The 10,245-nt window shown below is 49.3% G+C and overlaps 1 protein-coding gene across 1 annotated transcript; it reads right to left on the bottom strand.

Annotated features, from left to right (window-relative positions):
* Positions 1-3,088: 3,088 nt before the first annotated feature.
* On the bottom strand, positions 3,089-9,154 carry ZNF304 (zinc finger protein 304). Its single transcript, XM_007457467.1, has 3 exons — positions 9,122-9,154; positions 7,181-7,307; positions 3,089-5,300 (listed from the first exon to the last, which is right to left on the bottom strand). Exons 1-3 carry the CDS (start codon positions 9,152-9,154, stop codon positions 3,475-3,477), a joined length of 1,986 nt encoding a protein of 661 aa, XP_007457529.1. The 3' UTR covers positions 3,089-3,474.
* Between the last annotated feature and the right edge of the window lie 1,091 nt (positions 9,155-10,245).

Here is a 10,245-nt window from a genome sequence, read left to right as displayed (position 1 = left end):
GGTGGTTCAGGCGGTAACACGAGCCATGGGGAGCAGCAGATGAAGCTTTGCTCCCCGGCTGCCCTCCCGCAGCTCGCCTCCTGCGGTGCGGCCCAGATCCTAATAGGCCACGGACCAGTACCAGTCCACGGCCTGGGGGTTGGGGACCCCTGTGATACAGAGGTATCAGAAGAAAACAGATATACAAACTCAGTATCATTCATCTATATAGATGTAAAATACATTAACAAAGTATCAGAAAACTGTCTCGGCAACATATACAAAGGATTATACAACATGATCCAGTGGGATTTGTCCCAGGAAAGGCAAGGTTGGCTTAACATTTGAATATCAATTAATGGAATAAACCATATAAATAAAATAAAAGACAACAAGAAAAAAACCCCCACAGCCACCCGATGATTATCACAATAAATGGAGAAAACTGGAACAGAGAGTCTAGAAATACATCCACGCTAATACAGTTAAGTGATCTTTGAAAAGGGAGCAAAGGCAAAGGAATGGAGAAAGGATAGTCTTTTCAACACATAGGGCTTTAAAAAAGTGACCCAGACACAGATCTTACACCTTTCACAAATATTTACGAAAATGGCTAATAAACCTAAATACAAAACTATAGAATAGAGCTTCCCTGGTGGTGCAGCGGTTGAGAGTCCGCCTGCCGATGCAGGGGACATGGGTTCGTGCCCCGGTCCGGGAAGATCCCACATGCTGCGGAGCGGCTGGGCCCGTGAGCCATGGCCGCTGAGCCTGGACGTTTGGAGCCTGTGCTCCGCAACGGGAGAGGCCACAGCGGTGAGAGGCCCGTGTACCGCAAACAAACAAACAAAAACTATAGAATACCTAGAAGATAACACAGGAGACAATGAAGACCTTGGGTTTGGCAATGAGTTTTTAGATACAACACCAAACCACAATCCATGAAAGAAAAACCGATTATTTTGGACTTGACTAAAATTTAAAAGTTCTGCTCTGCAAAAGACACTGTTAAAAGAATATGAAAAGATATTCATCATATGTCATTAGGGAATTGCAAATTAAAGCAACAAAAACATACTGTTACTACACACCTATGTGAATGGCAAAAATCGAAAACTGACAACACCAAATGCTGACAGGGACATGGAGCAAGAGAACTCTCACCTACTGCTCGTGGGAATGCAAAATGATACAGCCACTTTGGAAGACATTTTCTTACAAAACTAAATATACTCTTACTATATGACCCAGCAAATCATGCCTTGGCTTGAAACCAAACAAACTGAAATCTTATGTCTACAAACTTATGTCCTCCTACACACAATGCATATTGCAGGTTTATTCATAACTGCCAAAACTTGGAAGCAATCAAGATGTCCTTCAGCCAGTGAATGGATAAGCAAACTGTTACATCCGTACAATGGAATGTTATTCAGTGATAACTTATATGCAAATCTTCACAGCAGCTTTATTTGTAACAGCCAAACACTGGAAATAACCCAAACATCCACTAACACACAAATGGATAAAAAACCAATTGTGGTATATCCATACAATGGAATAATACTCAACAATACAAATGAACAATTAATACATGTAACACGATGGCTTAATCTCAAAATAGTTACGGTTAGTGAAAAATGCCAGAGTCCCCACTCCCCAGAAAGTATATACTATGATTCTATTTATATGAAATTCTAGAAAATGCTTGCTATTACTTGTGAACTGTGGGAAAGGGGGCCAGAAAGGACTGGGAGGAAAGGATTATAAAGGGACACAAGGAATCTTTTGGTTATGTGGGATATCTCCATTATCTTGATGGTGTGGTCTCATCAGTATTTACACATGGTGAAACATAACACGTTTTACACTTTATATATTCAGTTTATTTCATGTCACCATACCTTAATGAAAATGTTAAGAACTAAATGTTCCCTATGAAACTCCATATTTACCATTCCTCTTGGAAAGTCACATCTGCCAACTGTTCTGGTTCTAGCATATCCCTCTCCCCAAAGTTTAGGGGGATAAGCCCTGCCTCAGTATCAGCAATGAAGTCCACGTCCACTTCAGTCACTAGAAATGTTGGCTGGGTCAGAGAAGCCTGATCCCTGGATCTCTCGTTAGTGCTGGGGTTCCAGCCTGTGCAGTGATGGCCATAACGTCAACAGCCCAGGGAGGTAGAGGAATCCACAAACCTTTAGATTATTTACTGTGACAGTGCATTGGCCGCAAGAGACTCAGACGTCTGAAGGTCCTGAGAATTTCTGTACACTTTCATGCCATACAGCCAAAATCACACGGACGTTTATAGATGCCACTGTTAGAATAGACACACATCCTCTCACTAGCCACAGTCATCCCCACTCCATTATATCAGTGTTTCTGTACCAACTATGATTCCTACCTTGCCCTAAAGGGCTAAAGCCTTCCAGTCAATGATACTTGCCTATGGGATCCTGGACATGAGGGACTGGCTCCTGTACAGGTCCAGGAGACAGAAATCCCTCAAAAGTGCTGAAGAATATGGGACATTCCCTAGGAACAAAGGACCCAATTCATGTTGCTTCCACAAGCACTGGAGATTTCCACACCAACTGTGCCCTCCTCAGAATGAACTCTGGGCTCACAGGAAATCCTGACTTCTAAGCCACAGGATTAGGTGCACAAAGCTCTTCAGACTTTTCTAGCAAGCCTTGGGCAACAATGCAAACTAGGCCAGACTAGACTGAGAGCTGTTCTCCACCACCCTGCTGTCCCTTCTGAGGCACAAAACATTGGTGTCAACATAAGGTGTTCCTCCCTTCATGTCGGTAAAACCCAATTTTTCTCAATCCATTAGACACAGTGAACTGACCTCCCGTGAGTAAAGACTGCCACAGCAGGCCTTTATCACTGCACAAACTAGAGTAGCATGGACAGGGAGTTCCAAAGTTGGGTGACTTGGGAGCAAGATAAGTCACAGCTATCATGTGACAGTCAACATTGTCCAGGAAGAAGCGAAATCTTGTCTGGAAATCCCCAGTAGACTCTGGTCCTTTCAGCCAGAGCTAGATCATGGTCACTCAGTACCCAGTCATGGAGGTGGAAATGTGGACCTTTAGTGCACTCAGAACATTCATGATCCCCTAGAGGGACCAGGAGAGACAGCACAGGGCTCCACCTTTCCTGAGCATACTGGAGTAACTGACAGACACTGTGGAAACTTAACAGCAATGAGATGGCTTCCACCACAGGCACTGGCAGTGATGGAACTGTCAAGAGCCCTGGACAGTTGAGGAAGTGCAATGCACCTCATGAGAGCTTCTCACCTACGTGGTACTTATCGGGAATCTCCCCAGGGTGGATGTACGATTGTACAAGGTTGACCTGCTGGCTCCCTCACAAAGGGCACTCACAGAGCTCTTCTCTGGTGTGAGTGCTAATACCTTGAACAAGGATACAGCACATTTTCTGCATTCATAAGGCCTTTCTCTAGTGTGAACTTTCTGGCTGCTAAACAAGTGTAACAGATGCAGCTAACGGGCCATCAAAGCTGTTGCATTCATGAGGCCCTTCGCCAGTGTGAACTTTCTGGTGCCGAACAAGATGGGAGCTTCTGCTATAGGCTTTCCCACATTCACTGCACACGTAAGGCTTCTCTCCAGTGTGAACCCTCTGGTGAAGGATGAGGCTAGAATTGCGGCTAAAGAATTTCCCACATTCACTGCACTCATAAGGCCTTGCTCCAGTGTGGACTTTCTTGTGCTGAACAAGGTGGGAGCTACTAATGTAGGCTTTCCCACATTCACTACACACATAAGGCCTTGCTCCACTGTGAACCCTCTGGTGTAGAATGAGGCTGGAGTTGTGGCTAAAGCATTTCCCACATTCACTGCACTCATAAGGCTTCGCTCCAGTGTGAATTCTCTGATGCACAATGAGGTTGGAGCTATGGCTAAAGAATTTTCCACATTCGCCACACTCATAAGGCCTTTCTCCAGTGTGGATTTTCCGGTGCTGTACAAGCGTGTCTTTACGGCTGAAGGCCTTTCCACACTCACTGCACTCATAAGGCCTTGCTCCAGTGTGAATTATCTGGTGCTGAACAAGTGTGTCTTTGCAGCCAAAAGCCTTCCCACATTTGCCACACACGTAAGACCTTGCTCCTGTGTGGACTCTCCTATGTTTAATGAGGCTGGAGTTATGGCTAAAGAATTTTCCACATTCTATGCACTCGTAAGGCCTTGCCCCAGTGTGAATTCTCCAGTGCTCAATAAGGTGAGAGCTTTGGCTAAAGAATTTCCCACATTCACTGCACTCATAAGGCCTTTCTCCAGTATGAAATCTCTGGTGCTGAACAAGTGTGTCTTTACGGCTAAAGGCTTTTCCACATTCAGTGCACTTATAAGGCCTTTCTCCAGTGTGAATTCTCTGGTGCTGAACAAGGTGGGAGCTTCTGCTGTAGGCTTTTCCACATTCGCTGCAGTCATAAGACCTTTCTCCAGTGTGGACTCTCTGGTGTTGTACAAGCGTGTCTTTGCGGCTGAAGGCCTTCCCACATTCACTGCATGTATATTGTCTTTTCCCACTGTGAAATTTCTGGTGGGTTTTTAGGTGAGACGGGTGAATGAAGGCCTTTCCACATTCCTTACACACATGTGATGTTTCTCCACTATGAATTTTTGTGTGATGAATAAAAACTGATTTCTCCTTGGACAGATTTCCACATGGTAGGCACCTAAAAGCTCGCACTTCAGCCTGAGTTATGTGGTTGTCAAGGAGAGTGAAGGTGTTCAGGAACGTTTTCCCATTGTCACTGCAACTGAGAAGCATCAGTTCATCATGGTCTCCCTGGTGTCGCCTGAGTCTGGAGCTTTGTGGAAAAGGCTCCATGAACTCAGCCTTTTTGCATGGACTCATTCCATTGTAAGTGCTTTGGTACTGGAACAGGCCAGAGCTATCTGGCAAGTCCATCCCTTCCTCCCTGCAAGTAAAAGGTCTCCCTAACATGTGGACAGCACAGCTCTTCACAAGTGAGGCCCCATCATCACCCCTTCTGACAGGATTCTTCCCACTATATTGCTTCTGGTGCTGATAAAAGTTTTCACTGAACAGGAATCCTCGCCCACAGGGGTCCCATGTGTACAGTTTCTGTGCAGGGCATGATCCCTGGTGTTCAGCCAGGTGCAAAATGTCTTTCAAGAGTGGGTCACATATCTCACACGGCTGGGCTTTCTGGATAAATGGACATGACTCAGGAGTCCTGACCTCTGACACTCCTTCTACAAAAACGCTCTGCTCAGAAGGGGCCTCCTCATTGTCTGCTTCACACCAACAACCTGAAATCAAAGAAATGCTAGTGAAGGACATGTTGACTTTGGTGGGAAGCAGCAACTCCATCACATATGTATGTGTGACACACCAATGAATGAGTCCACTGGCTTTTGGCAGGATGAGGGAGCCAGGATCAGGAAGGGCCCACTGTCAGTCTTGGGCCTCTAAAGGTCACAGTATGAAGGAACTCTAATGATGGGTAAAGACACAATGATGTTGGACAGTACTGGAAGTAGAGGTGAGGTCTCCAACTCACTCCTCTACAAAAGCGTTTCAGCAGGGCCTCGGCTGCTGGTGTCAGGTAAGCTCTGTGCAGAAAGCTGTGTCCAGGCCCAGGAAAATCTGATCACAAGTAAGTAGCTGGTTCTTAAGGACTACATATGGATATGTGCACAACTCATGACACATTATAGTAGCCAGTGTTGCTGAGCACTGCAGACGGAGAAGAGGAGAATGAGTGAGAGACATGGAGGCCAGAGAGGTGGGGAAACAGCCAAGGGATGGAAGACAGAAGAGAAATGTTAAGTGCCAAGAATGGGGAAGGAAAGGGAGAAGTGAGGTACTGCTATGTGTCTTGGCAAGAAAACACTGGTGAACACAAAGCAGGTTGACAGTACGATGTGAACCCAGCCCTAAGATGGCTCTCTTTCAGCTCCCATGCAGCAGGGCCAGGCACTCTCTGGCTTCTCTCACTGTGGCTGGAGTCAGGGCTCCCTGTCAGGAACACGGGGCTTCCTGTCCCTCTCCACCTGGAAAACTACATGTGATCAGGAAAATGGAAGTTGTATAAAAATCATAGGGCAGATGGGTGGCCCAGGTAGACGCATTCCACAGAGAAGAAGAGAATATGTTTTAAAAAAAGGAGAGAGAGAAAAACCCGAAGGAGGATTTGGTGGAACATCCCTGTGTCTGCCACAAGCAGTGACCATGTCAGTACCTACAATTCCTGGCATAGTCATGCCCCAGGAAATCTCAGCCAGAGGATAGGGGCAGAACATGGACTCAGAGGCATCATGGATCTGGAAGTGCCCAAGCCAGGCAGAATCTGTGAAGCAGACTGAAAGAGCCCTGAACTCCTAACCTGACCCTGAAAGGCTTTGGGCAGAGGTGTCGGGACTGCTCAGCGAGGGAGGGGACACCACACACGGCCCAGCCTCGGCACCCACAGCGCCTACTCTGGTAACCAAAGAAGGGAAGGAGAAGAGTCACTGATCTGGCTGGACCGAAAGACCTGCCCCAAGGGAAGTGGGGAAAAAGCAAACCCCAAGGACACTGGAGCGGGCATGAGGGCCTGTGGAAGGCAGCCTCTCCGATGGCCCCCAAGAATGCCTACCTCCCAGTATTCCCGCCCCTGTGTAGGCCGCTTCCCTTGACCATACGCTGGACTGATTGACCCATTTCTAAGGAACAGAACAGGGCAAAAATGATGGGATCATTTTCTCCAAGTCAGGTTAGAAAAAGACCAGCCATCATCCTGGACATTCTCTCTTGCACACTTGCTCAGAGAAGGCACTTTCCACATTATGAGGTGCACTACAGAAAGGCCACCATGACAAGGAACCAAGGGAGGCCTCTGACCAACAGCCAGTTGGAACTAATGCTTACAGTTCAACAAGCCGCAAGAAACTGCATCTTGGAAACACAAAACATGAGTGAATTTGTAAGTGAATTCTTCCCGAGAATGGCCTTCAGATGAGAACACAGGTTTGGCTGACAGCTTGACTGAAACCTCATGAGAGACCCTGAGCCAAAAGCACCCAGGTAAGCTGTGACGAGCGAGGTTCCTGATACACTGTAAGTTACATAACACATTTTAATTGTTTTAAGTCACTAACTTTTGGAGTAATTTGCCATGTACCAATAGATAACTGAAACAGGGACTTACCCAGCGAGGCCACAAGTGCAAAGTTCTCCAGCATCACATCACGGTACAGGAGTCTCTGAGCTTCCTCAAGGAGCTCCCACTCCTCCCGGGAGAAGTACACGAACACATCCTCGAAGGTCACACAGCCCTGCCACGATGGGGACAATTGAGCCCACGGACAACAGGACTCCCCAGTCTACCCATTAACCTACCCCACCCGGGTCCTCCCCAGCCTCCCAATTCAGAGGCGATACTAGGCCTTGACACAACTATTGCCTGCTCTCTCCTGTCCCTCTGATCACTGTGTGCAGCCCAGAGCAGAACCAGGCAGGTGGGCAGATATATATTATATAAGCTATGGGTCTTGCATGAAGGGCACCAAACACTCTCCTGCCGGCATCCTCAAGAACATGCCTCCCAAAAACAACTAAGGCCACCTGGTCACACTCCTCCCAACGTGTATCACTCTGAACCACACTTTCCTCATATCTGGGACCACACCCCATTAACACTGACAACCTTCTGATCCACAACATATGCACCTCCAAGGCAACCCCCACTCCTGAAGCCACTCTGCATACAGTATCCAGGAAATACTCATGTCTTTATGACAGGCACCACTGCCACCCAGGTGCCTGAGCAAGATGCCAAGTCCTCAGGGCCCAGTTTCCACTTTCTTTGCCACCATCAACACTTATGTGTACTGTTGCAGTAAGCTCCTCCCTCATGCCCACACTCCATTCTCAATTAGCAGCCAGAGGGAGCCTGTTAAGATCCGATTCAGAGCATCTCTCTTCTGCTCCAAATCTTCAATGTCTTTCAACACCATCAGAATAGAAGCCCAGCTCCTCAGCCTGCCATTCTTGCCTGACTCCTGGCCCTTTTCCCAACAGACATAATGGAGACCTATGGTTCCTTGAGGACGCCCAACTCAATCTTACCTCCAAGCACTTGCACATGCTGTTCCTGGGTCTAATACACCCTTCCAGTCCTCATCCCATTGGCTACCAGAAGCAAGAACCTCTTCATATAACTGTTGGTTTAGATTCAGGATACTGGGCTAGAAAGGACCCCTCCTTTAAGGCCCCCAGACTCAAGTGCAGGGAGAGGGACAGGTGAAGAGTCCCAGTATCTCACTATGTCTCATCAGAAAATCTCCAACGACCCTAGTTTAAAAACATATACAGGGCTTCCCTGGTAGCGCAGTGGTTGAGAGTCCGCCTGCCGATGCAGCAGACACGGGCTCGTGCCCCGGTCCGGGAAGATCCCACATGCCGCGGAGCGGCTGGGCCCGTGAGCCATGGTCGCTGAGCCTGCGCGCCCGGAGCCTGTGCTCCGCAACGGGAGAGGCCACAGCAGTGAGAGGCCCGCGTACCGCAAAAAAAAAAAAAAAAAACATATACAAAATCCATACACCTCTCTAACCTCCACTGCCACCACTCTGGGCCACCCACCATCAACACTCACCTGGACTACTGCAGTATACTCCATCCTGGTCTCCCTGCCCACCCTCAGGCTTCCCCAATCTTTCCACTCTGCTACAAGAGGAAGCCTGTTAACAACTATGTCAGATCACTTCCCTTTGTTACAAACCTTCTATGGCTCCCGCCACCATCAGAAAAGAGGCCCAGCTCCTCAGGCTGCCATTCCAGGCCTGATCCCTGACTGCCTGCTCTCTATTCTCACCAAAAATAACAGAGACCTGCGGTTTCCTGAACACTCCTAATTCATTCTCACCTCCAAGTGTTTGTACCAGTTGGCTCCTGGGCCTTGGAAACCATTTCACGCCTCACCCCATCAACACTGGGAATGGGAACCTCGCCACATATCCACCGTCAAGGACCGCCCTTCACCGCCTTTATACTCAAGAAAAGGGAGCGATGAAGGCGAAGTGCTGAAAGCCCTAGAACACACCATCCCCTACACCTGATGCGGTGAGGGCTCGAGGGACCCTCCACTCACCTGAGCTCGGTCCACAAGCGCCGCGGCCGCCATGGGATCCTCTGAGCAGAACCGGGTCGAGAAACTGGCGACTGGAGCGGGCTCTGCGGGAGCAGCCGAACCCCCACCCCACACTGGGCGGAGTGGCCTCGGGACGACTGTCGCACTCAGAGCCCCAGGTTCCCCCTTGTAAAAAGGCGCTCAGGCTCAGGGTGCCGCCTCCGGAAGCGGACGAGGAAGGAGGGCGGGTGCGAAGGCCTCGGGAAGAGCGCAGCCCCGGCCGACACCTCCGCGCAAGGCGGCCCGTAACAAGCCGGGGACCATGGATCTTAACAACGGCGCGGAGCGAGGTCCTATCCTTTCTACTGTCCTTCCCTGTTCGCTTCCGAAGAGCCGAACGGAAGGCGGACCCCAGCCAGGCCTCCCAGCCTCCACAGCCACTCTAAACAGCTCTGGCGCAAGCAGAAAACGTCACGGCCGCGACGCAGGAAGTCCCGCCTCTGCGGCAAGGGCGGCAGGAAACGCCCATCTTCCGGACTGTCATTGGCGCAGCACGGATGCGCCGGGCACAGACTTATGGGTAGAGGAATTTGTGTCCTCCGTCTAAGCAGGTAAGGGGCACTTTTCCGGCTCTCCCCGACAGCAGTGCGGAGGCAGGTAGAGGGAGAAAGGTCGGGGAGGAATTGGGTCGCGGAGGGCCAGAGCCCCTCTTAAAGGCGACGCGTCCAGATTTCCGTGGTCACCTGTGACAACGCCGCGTCCTCCGCCGTCTCCAGCAGGTGGAGCATTCTTTCATCCTGGGAGAACTGCTTCACGTCTCGAGTTTTGGGGACTGAGATTTTAATTGAACGATGAAGGGAATTACCTGGCCCTCCAGTGGTTAGGACTCCACGCTTCCAGTTCGAGGGCGCGGGTTTGACCCCTGGTCGGGGGAACTAAGATCCCGCAAACCGCGCGGGCCGGCCAAAAAAAAAATTGAATAAATATCCCTCTCTCCTGCCGTCTTCGGGTAGTAACATATGGTCCTCCTATTCCTTGTTACCCAAAATTGGGTCAAAAGCACTTGTGAACTTACTGAAAATGCAAGTTCTCGGATCCAACCTACACCTTCCGACACAGAAACACCCCGGAGGTGGGAGCTCTTA

This window comes from Lipotes vexillifer, unplaced genomic scaffold (genome assembly GCF_000442215.2).
Source record: "Lipotes vexillifer unplaced genomic scaffold, Lipotes_vexillifer_v1.1 scaffold995, whole genome shotgun sequence".
NCBI lineage: Eukaryota > Metazoa > Chordata > Mammalia > Artiodactyla > Lipotidae > Lipotes > Lipotes vexillifer.
The sequence above is the reverse complement of the archived record's forward strand: the minus strand, read 5'-3'. Positions and strand labels throughout refer to the sequence as shown.

Excerpts from the sequence above, each read along its gene's own strand:
- ZNF304 (XM_007457467.1), bottom strand. The coding sequence starts at position 9,154 with ATGGCGGCCGCGGCGCTTGTGGACCGAGCTCAG. Across the intron at positions 7,308-9,121 it reads CGCTTGTGGACCGAGCTCAG|GGCTGTGTGACCTTCGAGGA; the intron begins GTGAGTGGAGGG and ends CCATCGTGGCAG. Across the intron at positions 5,301-7,180 it reads TGCACTTGTGGCCTCGCTGG|GTTGTTGGTGTGAAGCAGAC; the intron begins GTAAGTCCCTGT and ends CTTTGATTTCAG.